Genomic DNA, 18,798 nt, shown 5'->3' on the forward strand with positions numbered 1-18,798 from the left:
GAATTGAATGGGTGGGGGTCCTCTACAAGAATAAGTGCTCGGGGGGGGCCCTAAATAGGGGCTGTGGCGGTACGTGGGATTACGGCTGCGGTGGCTGCGGGACTGGCTAGAAACTAGTAAGTTCCTCTGGGATCAAATAGAATTTTATAAGAACACAATGGATGGAGAGGAGAAAACCTATGGTGGCTGTGAAGGCCCTGATGCCATGTATGTGAAATTAATATCTTCTGATGGCCATGAATTTATTGTAAAAAGAGAACATGCATTAACATCAGGAACAATAAAGGCCATGTTGAGTGGTCCAGGTCAGTTTGCAGAGAATGAAACCAATGAGGTCAGTTTTCACATGTGCTATCAAAAGTGTGCATGTGTTTTACCTACAAGGCCCGCTATACTAACAGCTCTACTGAAATTTCTGAATTCCCAATTGCACCTGAAATTGCACTGGAACTGCTGATGGCCGCGAACTTCCTAGATTGTTAAATAAAATAAATTATAATAAACTGCTAATTTTTTTCAGTATTTAATACCTGTAGTTGTTAGTAATTTTTTCACATATAGCATGTTGCCCGTATGAAATTGAACTCTAAAGTTAATTGTTGAGCCGATTTCTTCTGTCATTTGCATAGCAAGTTGAAATTTGTTTGCTACATCAACAAATTAAGGAAGTTTCACAAGCCAAAAAATAAATAAATAATGCCAGTTTATAGTGGTTTGCTTTCTCCTTTGGATGTGACCTTTAAAGTTATACCTGATGTAGCAAATCCTGGAATGTAAGTGTAAATGAATATATTCTACAGGTAAATACAGGGGCTAAGGATTTTTTATGTTTTTAGTGTTTTTTTAAGAACCAGTTCTGATCTTAATCCACTGAGCATTATTAGAGTTATGCAAATAATTACATGAAAAAACATGTTTATAACTTAGCCCAACCTTGATTTTTGTAACTCAAAGAATAAGAGTTGAAATTTTTTATGTGTTTTTGATAAACTGCAGTATTGTTTAAAAAAACAAAAGAATAAGTGCTCTGAACCACTGAACCATTTATTTCCCCAGCCCCCTACAATGTATCACGACCATATCCTCCCTAACTTCCCCCTCCACTTCCCCCGCCCCCTCAACAAATGCCCTTACCACTGAGTCCAATTACTGCTGCCTGCTTGAGCAAGGACAATCTACCACTGGGCACAACCCTGAAGAACAATGGCTCTCCCTTCCCCAGTAGCCACTAGTTGCTAGTAGTGAGCCAGCTAGTGGTGGAGCCTCACGAGCCCCTCCCCCATTGGTGCTGGGATTACTGACTGGCTAGATCTTGTATAGGTCTTGTGCAGGTAACCACCGCTCAGGCAATGGCTGCTTACATAAGCTTGGTTTCTGTAACCCCAGCCCTGCTGGTGAAGTGTGTGCCCCACGCCTGTCATTCTGCTTATTGCTAGACTTAGAACAGAGCCTGTAGTAAGAAATTGCTTCATGTTTGTTGAATGGACTTGCTAACCTAACTTCCCCAAACCCTGGAATCCTCCGGCCTCCTAACCACCATGCCCAAAGGCCATCGGTGGCTCCCAGCTCTGCCAAGGTAAATTGTTAACATTTCCTGGCAGCTTTCTGCCTTTGCTCTCTTCTTAGACCCAGACCCACCCTGCCTTGCAGGCTCTACTGACTCAAGGGGCTTACGACACCAGTGGCCAGGAAGCTTCAGATTACAACGGCTTGTTGGGGCTGAGGCCCCAGTCCAGAGTCTAGACTTAACAACCTCTGTGTGCTTTACAAAAAGAAACCAGGTGGCACCAAAAGCTGTCCTGAAGCACAGACTACAACAAATTCATGGTCCACCAGATGAAGAGACAGCTCAGGGGCTCCCATTCAAAGAGATAAGACCACATCGATTCAGAAGTTAGTAGCAAGAGAGAGAAAAAGAGTTCTCCATGTGAACTGTTTGAAACTGCAGGCTGTGCAGAGAGAGACAGCCCATGCAGCACGAGAAGAAACAGGCCACCAGGAGGCACATCTGAACAGGGAGGGCAGCTATGGCTTGTGGCAGAGAGGATGATGGCTTCTGAGAGTCTGCCTCGGGCAAGCGTATTTCTGGATGGAGTTTTGTAGGAGGGGTTCTGAAGGCAGGGAGACTTAGCCATTGGTCTTTGAAATGTCCTGAGATCTGTTTCATGCAGACACAAGAGGTGGAGGGATCCAGTGCCTGATTTAGATGTGTGTTGAATGTTCCCATTTGTGATCCCACAATGACCTTACAACCAAAACCATCTGCCACGCAGAAAAAGGCTAACCTCGGCTCCAGCCCTACCCCTGTGTAGGTGTAGGGCGCGGGAGAACGCTGTTTTCTTCATTCACTATGCACTTTAGGTTTTTTTGAGACAGGGTCTCTCATGGAACCCAGAGCTTGCTGCTCAGCTAGACTGGCTGGCCAGGGAGCTCTGGAGCACTTCCCGTCTCTGCTTTCCCTGTTGCTCCAGGTATAGATGGTACCTGAGGTCACTTACCACTGAGCATCTCTCTAGTCCTTTCTTGGAATTGCTCTCGGTCTTGGGACAGAGTCCCATGCACTTCAGATCACATCTCATACTTTACAGATTTACTCTGTGACAGAGGAATGACTCTGGACGTCTGACCTCTCTGCTGTGTGGCACCAGGGATCAAGTGCAGAGCTCTACTGAGTCTGAGAGGCAAGGACCCCACCTGAGCCCTAGCCCTAGCCCTATACTTCTCCTGACCCAATCTTACTCTGCCAACTAGCACAGAGTAGCCATGGACGTGTTCTGCCGTACATAAAGGATAGGAAAAACAAAATAAATTTGATTTGATATGTTGTCTCTCTGTGTGTGTGTGTGTGTGTGTGTGTGTGTGTGTGTGTGTGTGTGTGTGTGTGTGTACTATGGCCAGCTACCATTTTGGGTTATACTGCAGCTGGAAGGCATTTACTAAGCAGCAGCCGAGTGGGGTGGGGTTGGGTGGGGTGGTCAGACAAGAGGACAGGAAAGGCAACAGACCCTGGCTGGGTTGTGTTGTCCCTGTGTGAGACCCATCCTTCGAGCAATATGATAGACAAGTCACTCTGGAAAACCCTCATTCCTCAAATGCTCAGACTGTGGAGAAACAAAACCTCGTTTTGCAGACTCTATTTCAGGTCTCAGAAAGGGGAGGGGGTCAGGGACCGAGCCTAACAATGGTGGTGAAACTTGGGAGGGGAGAAAAGGAATGTGAGTGCAGGGGGCACAGCAACTCTTCTCCAGATCCTGCAGGACTGTCCAGGGAGGCCATCCCACCCCTTCAGGCTCTTTACAGACTAGTTGCCGGGTCCACTCACATTTCGAGTTCTTTTTCAATCAGTCCCGGCAACTTGTGTCCTTTTACGACTTTGTCCATCCCAAAGTTTTAAACTCTGTTGGCATTACAGTTTCTAACAGCAATCCTGAACTTGTTTACTTTTTGACAGGAACTAAGTAGCCCAGGCTGACCTTGAACTCAGAATCTCCTGTTCTCAATCACCATGCCTGGCCCTTACAATCCTTTTGATATCTGTAAGGTTGGTAGTAATGACCCCCACCCCTTTTTTTGGTCCCTAACTTTGGTAATTTGAATTTTCTCCCTTTTCTTGACCTAGCTAGAAGTTGTCAATTTTGTTGGATTTTTAGAAGAAAAACCATTTTTATTTTATTCATACATATGCCATGGCACAATTGGCGAGGTCAGAGAACAATTGAGCTTTTGAGCCTCTATTCTCTCCCTCCTCTAAATGTGTCCCAGGGATCAAACTCAGGTCCTCAGGCCTTTATCTGCTGAGCCATCTCACCAGCCTAAAATTATTCTGAACGTTTTATTCAGTCTGCTTGCTTTTGGGTTCAGGGTAAGAAAAGAATGGGGTTGTATTTTCATGGACTGGCAAAGACTATAGTCATCAGTCAGATTAAGCTCAGCATTAGGATCCTAAAACCCTAACCTTGCATTTGGTTACAAAGGAGCCCTGACTCTTGGTCTGGTCATTTCCCTTCTTGGTTCTCATCTGAAAATAAATGCAAGTGGGAATGCTGGAGAGATTGCTAGCCACCACGATGGGGATTAGGCTGCGCTGAGCACTGCTACCCATAGGTCTCAAGGGTGCAAGCCACAGAAGTTGGGGGAGGACCCAGGGACACGTGCCACAGCCAAAAGCACTGGCTAGTGGTGTGACAGTCACCACTGCCCACACTTCCCTCTGTCAGAGATGAATTTCCCCAGCATGCCACAGGGCTGTGACTAGTGGGCCTTGCATATGGGAGAGCAAGAAGACCTCAACTTGAAGGCAGGAAGGGAGCCCTTCTGGTCCTGGCTGGTGGTATCTCTCTGGGATAGATGCTCTCTACCTTTAACCACTGTCCAGGAAGCTGTCACTGGGGTGAGCCATGTTCCCTGGAGGAAGCGTCTCTTCATCAATGTTGCTTCGGAGCACGGGTTGCTCTCCCTGTATTGTGGCTGGCTTCTAGGTCGGGCGATCTCCAGTGTGGGCTTTACTAGGTCCGAACCACTGTGGAAACGCACTTCTAAGTGTACCCCTGAGGGTGTTTCCCTGGGAACCTAAAGAGAGCTTTAGCTGAAGGGAAGACCCCTTCCTTGAATGTGGGCAGCGGCATCCACGGGCAGGGAGGGTTCCAGACGGAATAGGAGGGAGCTTTAAGCTGAGCTGTTAATTCATCTCTGTTTCCTGACGGTGAATGCAGCATGCTCGGCTTCTGCCTCTGTGTTTTCCTGGACGTGGTGGAAGCCCTGCTTCCTTGAGTCACTTCAGTTAGGGATTTGGTCATAGTGGTGAAAAGAATACCTAACTTAGCTGTGTTCTGAAAGGCTTGGGCAGCACAGGGGTGATGGCCACCAAGAGGGCCAGCACCAAGCAACCCATCATCCTCCTGGGTCGCCTCCTGTGATGGTTTGTTTATGCTCAGCCCAGGGAGTGGCAGGATTAGGAAGTGTGGCCCTGTTGGAGTGGGTGTGTCACTGTGGGTGTGGGTTATACACTTCTCATCCTAGCTGCCTGACAGTCAGCCTTCCATTATCAGTCTTCGGGTGAAGATGTAGAACTCTCAGCTCCTCCCGCACCAGGCCTGCCTGGATGCTGCCATGTTCCCCCCTTGATGATAATGGACTGAACCTCTGAACCTGTAAGCCAGCCCCAATTAAATGTTGTCCTTTATAAGACTTTCCTTGGTCATGGTGCCTGTTCACAGCAGCAAAACCCTGACTAAGACAGGGCCTCTGCCATGGGGATTAGGAATAGAGCCACAGCATACACTGCCTGGGGGTGTCCCCTGGGCCATGTTCTAAGAGTGACAGGATGATGTAGTCCACTCATTTTACCTTCATGACAGCCCAGGAGGTGAGTGCTATACCGTGTCCCGATGGACGGACAGGAGAGCTGAGTGCCAGGTCTGACTGGAACTCGCAGTGGCTCGCTATAGACTTGTCCCAACAAAGCCTGTGGCGGTGCTCAGTATCCCCTTATCCTGACCCCGCAGCACACACACACACACACACACACACACACACACACACACACACACACACGAGCTCAAGGCCTGCCAGGGCCTGTGCCCGGCATGCAGGCAGCTCTCATCTCAGCACGCTCGCTGTTTGGGTTTCCAGGAAGTGCAGGGAGCTCATCCTGCAATGTAGCCATTGCCCTGTAACTGGGCTCTCACAAGTGCCTGGAGGGCAGTGCCTGGGCTATGCTGTGAAACTTCCTTTCTCAGTCTCCACAAGTCCCTCCCCTGTTCCACTTCGGTGGCTGTGGCCTCCCTCAGGTACAAACCAGCTGCCTTGGCCTTCCCAGGCTCCTCTCCCCTTTAGCATGTTCCCGACACCCACACTCCTGAAGGATAAGCCCTGCACCTTGGGTGCTCACTCATGCTCTGTGTCCCCCAGGCTTCTCTTTCCAGCTCAGACTGGGCTCCATGTGCCTCTGTCCAAATGGCTGTGGCTTAGCTCTTCCTCCAGCCAGCAGGCCCCAGAGGACACACCTCATCTTTTCTCTGTTTCTCTCTTGGAAAGGACAGCACTACCCTCTCAGACATACGTATACATAAAATAACAAAATAAAAAAAAAATTTAAAAAGCAGCCAGGACCTAGCATGGTGGTTCATGCTTCTAATTCCAGTACTCAAAAAAGCTGAGACTGGAGGACTGCTGCAAGTTCAAGGCCAATGGGGCCACAAAATGACAGCCAGCCAGGCTAGCCTGGGGCCACAGAGTAAGACTTTGTCTCAACACTCTCACCACAGAGTAGCTGACACGACTGACAAGACGGAGTACATGTGTTAGAAGTGAACAGTTTGATATGAAATCGTTTGGTGTGATCTCAGCGTACATGAATGTATAGAGCTATATACACCTGCTAGGCAAGGCGAGTGATAAAGCTATGGGGAATTTTTGATGCTTTTCCTTTTAAACTTTTATTATTAAGTGTGGCATGGTGTGGGTTGGGGCGGAGTGTGTCTGGGCAGGGTAGGGTGGGGTGGGGTGTGTCAGGGTACAGTGGGGTGGGGTGGGGTGGGGTGTGTCAGGGTACAGTGGGGTGGGGTGGTTGGTGCTTAACCACACAACATGTGGGTGGGGACAGCTCTATGGAGTTCCTTCCATCTTTATGCACACATTCCGGGAACTCTGGTGACCTCGAAGCAAGATCCCACTGTGTAACTCAGGCTGGCCTAGAACCCATGACACTCCTGCCTCTGTCTCCTGAGTGCTGGGACTTTTTAATTAACAACGTGACTGACTGAAAATAAGCTCATGACCCACCCTTTTCCCACCTCTCTCCCCAGGACCACACCAGAATGAAGCTCACAGAAAAGGGGTGCTGGTGGTCTGGCCACCCACTCTTATCCCCACTGGCACTTACTGTATCTCGGTTCCCAGATGCTTGAGGGAGATGTTCTGTAGGGCTGAGGGCATGGCAGGGACAGGCTGCAAGGCCGCTGCTGTACCCACAAGTCCAGGGGGCGTTTTCACAGGGCACAGGAACTCCTCCAACTCCTCCTCTTGTTCTAGGAGCCAAAGACAGTCAGTCAGCACTGGCATGAACCATCGTACTTCGGTAGGGATGACTTAGTCCTGGACCATGGGCTCATCTCTGACAGCATTTGGGCTGCTCCAGCTACCCAGCTAGTGAACTTGATGCAGGTTAATGGCAGCGAAGTGGCTGCAGAATGATCAGTTTTGCTGCTGAAGCCTTCACAGACACGCAGGCCACAGGTATCTGCTGTATCTGATAAGCCATTTGTATCTTGATGTGCTGAGGCCTAGGTCTATCCTAGGGTCATGTGTAGTACCTTAAAGTGGGAATAACCTTTTCCAGGTTTGTTGTTGTTGTTGTTGATGACGTTGTTTTATTTTTAACACGTGCATGTATGTATTGGAGGGAGCATATATAACATGTTCACATGTGTGTGGACACGCATGCAAATGCGTGTGCTTATGTGTGGTGGCCAGAGGTTGAGGTCAGATACTTTTCTCGACCACTGTCTTTATTCACTGATATGGGGTCTCTCACTGAGCCCAGAGCTTGCTGATTAGAACAGTCTGTTTATCTAGTGATCTGGATCTCCTGTCTCTGTCCCCAGGAATATAGGGAGCCAGGGACCACGCCCACCTGAATTTACATGAGTCCTGGGGACCTGAATGTTTTTTCTCAGGCTTGTATGGCAACCTGTTTTCTATGGAGCCAGCTCTCTAGGACTCCCTTACTTGGTAGAGTCTCACTAAATTACTCATACTGGCCTTGCTCTTGTTATCCGCATTTCAATGCTCAAGTACCTAGGACTACAGGTGCACACAACCAAGCTGGGCTGGGAAGGAAGATTTTACAACCCAGGAGGAGGCTGGGTAAATCACGATGCCTCCACATAACTGTCCCTCAGCTACGTAAAAAATGTTGACGAAAGACACTAGAGAAGTGGGCAGCATGATTCATCTCTGGAGGCTGAAGCGGGAGAATTGTTCTGAGTGCCAGGCCAGCCTGGCATACACAGTGAAATCTTTTCCTCTAGAGAACATAAAAGAACAGACATAGAAAACAATATTAAATGGAAAATGCTAGATTGAAAAAAGGGAGTTACATGTTGGGCATGGTGGTGACACACACCTTTAATATCAGTACTCAGGAGGCAGAGGCAGGTGGATCTCTCTGTGTTTGAGGCTAGCCTGGTCTACAAAGAGAGTTCCAGGACAGCCAGGGCTACACAGAGAAACTGTGCCTTGAAAAACAACAAAAACAAAAAGAAAGAAAGAGAGAGAGAGAGAGAGAGAGAGAGAAGAGAGAGAGAGAGAGAGAAGGAAGAAGAAGAAGAAAAGAAAGGAAAAAGAAAGAAAAGGAAGGAAGGGAGAAATGGAGTTGCAGTTGGTCTCCATCACAAGACTGTGGGTGAGGGGTGTCGCCGAGATGTGTAACCTCCATAATTCAAGGTTCCAGATCTCAATCAAAACAAACGACTTGACCTTAAGAGCGTCTGGGGCCACCCTCACTATGGTGGCTACAAACAACCATGGTGCACATAGGAACAAGATTTAAGATCCGTTAGCAGCAAAGACTTCTAGTCAGCCATCACTGGGCATCCAATCATCAGCCATTTATCACGGGGCAGTTCAAAACTGAAAGCTAAGAACAATCCCTGGGGTTACAGGGTCTTAGTGCCAACCAACCAAGGGACACCAAGCAGGTTATTTTACAACCTCACTGAACTGATTTGCTACCCGATGCCAGTCTCTCTGATCATTGGTGTTTCTCCTGCACTGATATGTAACATTGCTAAGTGGAAAGATCGTAGGCTCCTGCCTGGGCACCACACACCTTACCGGGATTCCACGGCACAATGTGGATAAAGGGCATACGTTTCACCACATGAGTCTGAAGCGAGAGCCTCTGCTTATGCCAGTGAGAGGTGGGGCATGCCCTTAATCTTAGGAGGCAGAGGCAAGAACTCGGCATCTTTGAGCCTAGTCTATCAAGAGGTTCCAGGACAGCCATGGCCACACAGAGAAACCCTGTCTTGAAAAACCAAAAACAAACAAACAAACAAACAAAACAGCCAACCAAACAACCAACCTTCTGCCATAAAGGACATTTCTAATAAAGGCAGTAAGTGGTTAAGAGGTTTAATATTCTTGGGTAAAATATGTCTCAGGCTAGAGGTCTCTTTCCGGTTAAGGCTGGATTTTTCAGATTAGAACAGAGGGAGCTCGGTGACTCACTGTTCTGGAATCTGCATGACCTTTAACTGCGTTAGCTTTTGAGTATCTTCTAGTTTTGGACCTGCCGACCTGTCTCGGCTAGCTCTGTAGACAAACACCAAACAGCATGCCCTGATAACTGCGCACAGCCGTTATGTAGCCACGTGGAGGGACCCTTGACCTAACTTGTCAAATGCTCGGATCCTTAAGCGTGGTTGGGGTGGCATGATGGGATGATGAGTGAGCCCGCTACTCTCAATTTACTGTGCTCCTCACCAAATTTGCGACTGTAAAAATTTTAGGTCTAAGTCCATAACTCGAAAACAAATTTATATTCATTATAAATAGGAAGTTACAAAGAAATCTTAAAACATGGAGAAATGTTACAATCACAACCCTAAATACTGAAAAGCAAAGTACAGCTGTTTTGCATTGGCATGTGATCCAAAGTACACTAACAGGAGAGGAGGAGGAGGTCAGCACAGCATTAACACTGGCCGTGTCTGTAAGATGAACTATGGCTACCTTTTCTTTACTGCCTCCCCCAGTATCCTGACAAGAATCCTTTCAGAGCAAGTGACTTCAAAATGTTTAATGTTTCTAGGCTAAAAAAACCACCATTCGAAGTGTAAGAGAAAGGATGTGGCAGGTCTGCAAGTTAATAGGGAGTGTTACAGAAAGTGGGAAAATAAAAAAAATAACCACATGACTCTAGGATTTTATCTGTGTGTCACATCTGTAAAGAAGGCGCGCATAGAAAAGCACCCATCGCCACGGCGGTGATCTCGGGAGGTGGGTAGTGTGTGGGTGGAGGCACATGCAAGAAAATCTGTCTGTAATCCCTTAAACAGTAGTAGGTCACAGGTTGCTAGTTCCCAGCAGGCCCTGTACTGCACTGGCTGGTCAGCTGACTTGGCAACGGCACTCAAAGCCATTCTTTCGAGGCCTCCTTTCCACTCCCCCTCTCCCCAGACAGGACCTGGGCTTTCAGGGAGGGCGGGAGAAAGCGAGGTGAGCCACAGCTGCCGGATGCAGATAGAGAGGCTGCGGAGAGGCCAGCGAGAGGAAGACATCACAACTCCAGACCCAGGCGGGTGGGAGCTGGGGCAGAGGGCTGTTCTGGGAGGCTGAGACAGTCCTTCCAACTCAAGCCAGAGAAGACTCCCTCAGGGAGGAAGGGTGTGGCTGTGAGGGCTGAGAGTGTAGCCAGAGCCAACTCCTGATTTGCATGAGGAGTGAGGGTTTGGGCACCAGAGCCCAATCTGTGGACAAGGACCAGGAAACTTCATGGGAAGGCCATGTGTGGGGTGTGGCTAGGAAGATGGGTCACAGTGTGTGTGTGTGTGTGTGTGTGAGAGAGAGAGAGAGAGAGAGAGAGAGAGAGAGAGAGAGAGAGAGATATTGGGGAGAGTATGTGTGTTTGTACATATATGTGAGAGGAGATTGTGTGTGTTTTTGTGTGTATGTGTATAGATGTGTGTGTATCTCTGTGTAAATGTGTGTATGAGGGGGAGTGTCTGTGTGTATGTGTGTCTGTGTGTGTGCACGTGTGTGCGTGTGTGTGTGCTTTGTTGTTCAGCAAAAGCCTGAAGTGCTAGACCTGCCTTGGGTTGGAAAATTGGAGGCCAGGCCTTGTTTCCAAAACAAGCAAATGAAAAGTCAAAATGGCTGCTCTCCACCCTGTGTTCTTCAAGGTCAGAGGACATGGAAACAGAAAAGGATGAGGCTCTGTAATGTGCACTCCAATCTTTCAGATTTTGGACAGATTCAATATAAGATTTTCTCATTCATCAATACTTTAACCACCTTCCCTCTCCCTCATTCAGAGCAAATAAAAATCAGTTTTTCTGACATCCGAGTTTCTTAGTTTGTGTTTCTCTTGCAGTGTCAGGTCTCTCACACCCTCTCGCCTGTGACCCGTGATCAACTCTGAGGTTGCACTACGCTGCCTTGGGTATCTCCAGTAAGAGCAGCTTTGAGAGGTTAAGGTCTGTGGTGAAGGCCAAAGCCAACAGGTGGTATGAGCTCAGATGTAATCTGGCCACTTTGCCTTTTCCACTCTGTTCACTCTGCTCTGGAGATGTGGGTGGTGTGCCTAGAAAGCCACCACCTGCTGAAGAGTAAGAGGGACAGGCACACACGGTGGCCTAACCATGCTGAGACTGCACTTCCCACTGGAGGTGGACTTGATGGTGTGAGGCCTCAGCTCCTCTGCCCTGAAGGAAGGACCCAGTGAGGGGGCCATGCTAGGCAGGCCAGCAGCTCTCCAGGGTTCTCTTCCCTGAGGGCTTGGGCTCATCACTACAAGGAAATCCCTGCCCACACAAAGAGAGGGCTGCTGCTTCCCTGGGACAGCCCTGAATGCCCCCTCAGTCCTAAGGTGTGAACTTGTAGGCTGCAGCTTGAATTTTAGTGTGGGAAGTTCCTTACCTTTGCTTCCTCTCCTATAAAAACCGAGAACAACACCTGGGAGACAAAGGGTTAAACGGGATGGCGCATGTTCGTCCATGCTCAGCCATGCTAGAGCAATACTGGTAAACGGGATGGGAATTTTTGATGACAGACACTTATGAATGTCTCCTGTAAGCTGTGACTTCCTCTGGCGGTGTGCAATTATAGGAATCTGTCCGTTTTCCTGACTGTTCTTGGCTCTCTGAAGGCCGCTGTGTAGGTGAAGTACACACTAGAGATGGGAATGCTAAAGAGCTGTGGAGAACACGCCTTCGTGTTGCTCAAGGTTGTGACAGGACTTTTTTTTTTCCCTCAGGACCCAGCCTCTGTGACTCAAAGTCAGGAGTGGATCAGGAGGCCTTCTGCTTCCTCAGGAAGGATGGGGAGGGGCTGAGGTAGGGCGGGCATGCTCCAAACAGCTAATGTAAGGTTCACCAGCTTGCTCAAGACTCTGGGAGGGTGGGGCGGGGAGTCAGGCAGAGTAGCATATGTGATCACCGAAAGTTTAAAGCCAGCCTGGGCTACAGAGTGACACTGATGCTATCCTGGGCTACAAAGCGAGGAACCAAACCAACAACGGAGTCCATACAGGCCGTTCTGTGTGTGTGGGCATGCGTGTATGAGCGATGCAGGAAGTTTCCCCTCAGGCTTGGCTCCAGCAGGGGTGGGTTTGCTATAGGATGGAAAGGCTGTCAGAAGGGAAATCCATACATATGTTTCCAGAATCTCAGTCAGTGCTCTCCCTGGGACACCATCACCTTGGCTATAGGGCCAGCATGTTGCCTGCCCCATGGACAAAGCTATGCTGACCTCAAACAGGCCTAGTCACGTGTACCAAAGGAAAGCTATAGAACTAAGAATGGGGACCAGGTCTGGCACAGGTCAAGAGGCCAACGGGGTTCCACACCATGCCTTTACAGCCTAGTTCTTTCTGTTCGACACCCAGGAAGGCAGGTCTCTCCTCAGCTCCTCTCTGAAGCTGATCACAGCAACTCTGTCGACTCAGGCTATAATTTTCCACACAGACAAGGCTGCCTGGCTGACTGGTAGAGGGGGTTGGTAGGAACCACAGGAGAAGGATAGGTGCAAATAAACCCTTCAAAACCCCGCCGGAAGCTGGATTCGGTGGTATGTGCCTGAAATCCCACGCCCTGGGGAGAGGAGGAGGCGGGAGGCTCAGGGGTTCCAGAACAGCCTCAGCTACAGAGTGAATTCAAGGCCAGCCTGGGCTACATGACACATCGTCTCATAGCAAAAACAAAAACAAAACAAAACGAATAAAAGGCTGCCCAAGGAAGTTAGTGGCTGTTCACAACAAGAAAGGAGCAGCTGTTACAGAGTGGTGATCGTGGGTGTATGTACTGTCCCGGCAGCAGTAGCATGTAGGTACGATTATGATAGCAACAGCATGTACATGCTACTACGATAGTCCTGCACAAGCATGCACAGGTAAGAATAGCATGAGTGTGTTCTCATGACAGAAATACTACTTCTGTGCACCATGGACTACTGTGCACAGCATGGACTACTGTGATAGTTAGTGTTAACATACATGCTATGTTAGTACTAGCATACATGTGCTTGAAGGTTCCACAGTGAATAACAGCCTCAGGCCTCCATGTACGAGGCCTGTGTGCCTAACATCACACTTTACAGTCCTTTCCTTAGTCATAAAGTTCGATGTATTTACCCTCACATTCACTCTGCAAATAACTACCGTGCCAGGCTGAACACTATGGACCAGGTGACGAAGGACACAGGTCACAAAGAAATAAATCGTCCCTACTCTAAATGGCTAGTGGGTGGAGATTGACAAGGACATGGTCATCAGAGCACCACGGGACTGGTCTCTCTGCAGTGTTTGAAGAAGTGTCAAGGACCTACATTGAGTCTAGGTGACAAAGTCCAGGAATGCATCCAAGGAAAGGTTGACAAAATAAGCAGACACTGGCCTCACCTTACAGAATAAGCAGGAGTTTACCAGGCAAAACAGGGACACGAGACTCTCCTTCTAAAGCACGGGCACAAAGTGGGTTCTGAGGGGCTGGCAGGAACGTAATGAGGGTCAGGGGGCAAGCCCTAAGTAACGGGCAAGAACCTGCCCATCTGGGTGGGTTATCATTTTAGAAAGCCCACTCAGACTACAGAGGATGGGTTCAGACACCAGGCTTGGGAGAGGCCACTGGAGATGAGGATGCTGGAGTTTTCTGAGAGAGCTAACCTAGGGAATAATAACTGACATGCAGCTCATGGGTAAGAGGCCAGGGCAGTGTCTAATTGGACTGGCTGGTAGAGACTGAGGAAGGCTAGGGTGTGGCCTGCTGTTATGAGATTAACTGGGCGCCGACCAAGGGAGGGGGAAACTCTCCTAGACAGGTGTACTCAGTGTCGGACATGTGAAGCACCCGGGCACTGTGGTCCAGGAGGCGTCTGGCCCCAGCCCTGCCCTGGCTAACTGGCCTGTCAACTGAAGTGGTTGCATTTTAGACACTGACTCCATACTGGGACCTGACTCAGGCTCTGGCAGTGGCAGCTGTGGGGTGGTCCAGCCACAGCACAGTGGTTGGAGAAAGGCTGACTCCTCAGGCTTCTCCATGTTGGGACATTCTACAACTTGGGATCTAAAAAGCCTTCGCTCACAGCAAATGGTGATGGCACAAGTTTATTACACTAGTGCTAGGGAGGCTGGGGTAGGATTGAGAGATTTGAGGCCAATCAGGGCTACACAACAAGATTCTGTCTGTCCCAAATCCAAGGGTGAGGGACGGTAGCTTAATGGCAGAGTGCTTAGCTAACATTCATGAGGTCCTGAATTCAACTCCCAGTAAATACACACACACACACACACACACACACACACACACACACACACACACACACACACAGAGAGAGAGAGAGAGAGAGAGAGAGAGAGAGAGAGAGAGAGAGAGAGAGAGAAACTTCACTTGTAGGCAATATAGGACAAAGAGCTTTGTTCTCTGAAAACATCAGGGTTAACGTAATGGAGACATCAGATCATCACAGAAGTGTGTGAGAAGCCAGCACTGCGCTTTCTCATTGACCCTTCTCACAACTGAGCAGGTGTAACTTCCTGAGATGTCCTAGGGGTATGACAGTGTTCTGGGTTCTGACATTGCAGACATTGCTCTAAGCATGTGAGGCATGTGGATTCAGCTAAGCCTCAGAAGAATGCTAAGATGGATACAATTTTTTTTTTTCACCTCATTTGGAAGGGAAGGAAACTGAATCCCAGACAGACTTGGCCACTTGCCTGAGGTCACCCGTGGCTGAGACTTGAACTCAAGCAGCCAGCCCATGCTCCTGTCCTAACCAATCCTACATCCCATTCATTCCTGGTTCTGCTTCTTGGCAGAGGGCTCCTCCCATGCTCCCAGCAACGGGGGAAAGGCCTGGCTATCAAATGCCTGGGTATGTGGCTGGAGACCATCCCCTCGGTACCTAGCTTGAGGTGCAGGGTGGGCCCATTCTCAGTCAGGGCGGCAGCAGGGGTGGCAGGAAGTGCAGGTGGGCTGTTGTGGAACTCCCAGCGCTTCATCTGCAGCTGCTGTAGCCAGTAGAGCATCGCTTGCCTGGTGGCAGCCTGAGAAGCACGAGCATTAGTTAGTAAGGTCCCGGGCCTTAGGATGGCACTAGGCCTGGCCTTCAGAGGTCACAGAAGGTTTAGGAACTCTGCCATCAAAAAGGCATCACCATTGTGTGTGTGTGTGTGTGTGTGTGTGTGTGTGTGTGTGTGTGTCTATATCCACTTCTGGAATGGCACAACAAAAGAATCTGGTTTGCTGCTTAGGGGTTCCTCAATGTCTCTGTGTGTCCATTTCCTCAGTTGCTTTGTGGTGAGGATGCTACCAATTTTAGACAGTGATTATGAAGACAAAGTAAATGAAATAAAGTGCTCAGTCCAATGCCTGGCACGTGGCAGGTACACAAATGCATTCCCTGGACAGAGAAAGTGAGGTGCCATGAGGGAGAAGAGAGCTTTGACTTGTGACCTGGAAGGGCCCAGTGCCACGGCTCTCTTTGAATGACATCTCCAAGTCTTCAATGCCTTTCTGTGGGAAGGAGGTAACCTCTCCTGTTGCAGAAATACACCAACTCACGACCGTGAATCGGGGCAGGAAAGCTACGTATATATTATGATAACATGGCAGTACCCGGCACCACTGCAAACAAGCGAGCCTGATGTCACTCAGTAGTTTCCCAACTGATGGACTAAACAGATGTTTTTACATCCATTAGCTTGCTGGATCTTGTAGGAAGAAGGCAGGAGAGAACAGCCCTTTTCCACAGATGGCTACAAGTGGACCAGACTCCAGAAACTAGGTCTCTCAGTTGTAGACTAGAACTTTATTTTAAACATAATTTTAAAGGCACAGGCTTTGCTGGGCTTAAATGATGGGTGGCTTGCTGGAGTAGACAGCCTTAAGGCTACAAAAGGATGGCAAAAGGCTACAGAGCAACCAGGGCTAGCTCATTCTTTCAAGAGGACCACAGATGTGGTGTGACCTGGGTAGGGCGAGAGGCTGTCACAGTGAGCTTCAGCTGTCAACACGACACAAACTGAGACTCACCTGGGGAAAGGTGACTTAATCAAAGAACAGTCTAGATCAGATTGCCCTGTAGCCATGTCTGTGAGGCGTTTTCTTAGTTACAAATTCATGTAGGAGAGCCCAGCCTACTGTTGGTGGTGCCATCCCTAGGCAGGCATGTCTAGGTCAGTGGTTCTCAACCTTCCTAATGCTGTGACTTATGTCGTGGTGACCCTCAACCATAAAATTATTTTTGTTGCTACTTCGTAACTATAATTTTGCTATTGTTATGAATTATAACGTGGATATCTGATATGCTACCCCCAAAGAGTTTGCAACCAACAGGTTGAGAACCACTGGATTCTAGGCTATACAAAAAGGAAGCTGAGCAAACCAGAGAAAGCAAGCCAGTGAGCAGTGTTCCACTAAAGTCTCGGCTTCCAGGTTCCTGCTTGAGTTCCTGCCCCTCAGGGACAGACTGTGGTGTGTAAGGAAGCCAGATAAATCCCTGCCCTCCCCAAACTGCTTTTGGTCATGGTGTTTCTCAAGGAAACAGAAACTCAACCAGACCACAGGCATTTCTATGAGAGTCTCTTGATCTGTTACTCAGATATCAATGAGACAGAATGTTATCTACCAGTCTTCTCTCTCCACACTCTGTTCCTCAGAAACTCCAGTTTCTCTTAGTCTTCACCATAACCTGAGAGTCCCTGGACAAACACAAGCACCTCTTTTTATTCCTGAACTCGTCTGATATGTTCATGCCTGGCCTCTCTGACAGGAGGCTCTGCTAATGCTGGAGACCCTGTGACAGGCCAGCACATGTGGTCTCAGTTCACACTCAGGTTCATGAGGTAGCCCTTAGGTCTGGCCAGAATTTACTTCAGATAGCACGGATCCGAGTATCTCTTCACTGTGAGCTCTCTTCTGTCAGAACTACTGCAACCAGGCCAGCAGCCAATGGCTATACCCTGCATCTACTGACCTAACTCCCCTATTGTCTGCTTTTTCTCCAGGGCTGCAGCTCCTGCTCAGCCATCGTTCCCTCCTGAGCTCTTTGGTAACCAGCTTCCTCCTACCCCAATTTGTTCTCTGCCTAACAGCCAGGCTGAGCTCTCGGAGCATTCTGATCTCATTGTACTCACTTGGCTTAAGGCTCAGACAACTTCTACAGCCTAGAGCCAAAGTCCAGGTGCCTGGGCCTCACTCACCAATGTGTCTCCCCCTTCACCTCCATTCTTTGGGCACTTACGTGTGTCAGGTTCCTGTGGTTCGCCTGTAACATGTAGTCACACTGTGTGTCCCCACCTGTGCACATATGCTCTCCCCTTCACCTCCATCCTTTGGGCACTTATGTGTGTCAGGCTCCTGTGGCTCGCCTGTAACATGTAGTCACACTGTGTGTCCCCACCTGTGCACACATGCTCTCCCCTTCACCTCCATCCTTTGGGCACTTATGTGTGTCAGGCTCCTGTGGCTGCCTGTAACATGTAGTCACACTGTGTGTCCCCACCTGTGCTCATATGCTCCCCCCTTCACCTCCATCCTTTGGGCACTTATGTGTGTCAGGCTCCTGTGGCTCGCCTGTAACATGTAGTCACACTGTGTGTCCCCACCTGTGCGCATATGCTCTCCCCTTCACCTCCATCCTTTGGGCACTTATGTGTGTCAGGCTCCTGTGGCTCGCCTGTAACATGTAGTCACACTGTGTGTCCCCACCTGTGCACATATGCTCTCCCCTTCACCTCCATCCTTTGGGCACTTATGTGTGTCAGGCTCCTGTGGCTCGCCTGTAACATGTAGTCACACTGTGTGTCCCCACCTGTGCGCATATGCTCTCTCAGCATCACCCATCTTTCTCCTTTGCATGTCAAGAAGCCCATGGTTTTTTATTTAAAGTGACGCTTTTCTGAAAAACTCCCCTCCTCATCTGGAGGAGCCAATCCCTCTGTCACCACACTGATGCTGTCTGAACTCTTCACAGAGTCTCCATTAGGCACTTAACCGTGCCTGCCAGTTTTACCATCACACCTGGAGCTGTTCGAGAATAAGGGGTAGAGCCGGGCAAGTCTGACTTGTTCCACGCCCCAGAGCCTAGCACACAGCCAGGCATACGTAAAAAATCATGTGCTAAGGGACCCTGTCCAACAGCACTTGCCTCGTGGAAGGAACACAAGACCTAAGCCCATACGATCCTGAAAGTGTCCTTTCTGGTCTAAAAATTGGATTCCAGCCTAGCCACACTCTGCCAGGAAGGGAGAACTAAACCTATGGGTGTCCTTATATCTGCACAGCTACAGGTTGAGGACCTAGGGAGACCAGGCAGTGGAAAGGAAGACCTTGCACTCCAGGGCCTAGAGAACTAAGACCACACCTGTCTTCCCAGCTAGGGGACAGGACACTTCACCTTAACATGATAGATAGGTTCTGACCTGTGGTTCGATCATTCTGTGTGTGCAAACGTGTTTATTCAAAGGGCATTTACTAAGAACTCACTAGTTCAGACATGCCTGGATGAACCATTTAGGCCGATCAGTGAACTTACACATTCCCCTTCCTAACCCCTGCCCATGTCTGCATTCACTCCCAT

General features: G+C 49.0%; 1 protein-coding gene and 1 pseudogene across 2 annotated transcripts in view; one reads left to right on the forward strand and one right to left on the reverse strand.

Moving 5' to 3' along the window:
- Tbc1d2 (TBC1 domain family member 2) overlaps nt 1-18,798 on the reverse strand; it is a 47,187-nt gene that overhangs the window by 27,425 nt on the left and 964 nt on the right. The window contains exons 2-3 of one of the 2 annotated variants that reach the window (XM_032904161.1): nt 15,121-15,262; nt 6,884-7,028 (exon numbers count right to left, since the gene is read on the reverse strand). The exons of the other annotated variant lie outside the window; for it this stretch is intronic. Of the exons in view, the coding sequence (XP_032760052.1) occupies nt 6,884-7,028; nt 15,121-15,262 (287 nt within the window). The remainder of the gene's footprint in view (nt 1-6,883; nt 7,029-15,120; nt 15,263-18,798) is intronic. 2 annotated transcript variants of the gene reach the window in all.
- LOC116901924 lies at nt 64-527 on the forward strand (annotated as a pseudogene).

Source organism: Rattus rattus, chromosome 1 (assembly GCF_011064425.1).
Source record: "Rattus rattus isolate New Zealand chromosome 1, Rrattus_CSIRO_v1, whole genome shotgun sequence".
In the NCBI taxonomy this organism is placed as follows: domain Eukaryota; kingdom Metazoa; phylum Chordata; class Mammalia; order Rodentia; family Muridae; genus Rattus; species Rattus rattus.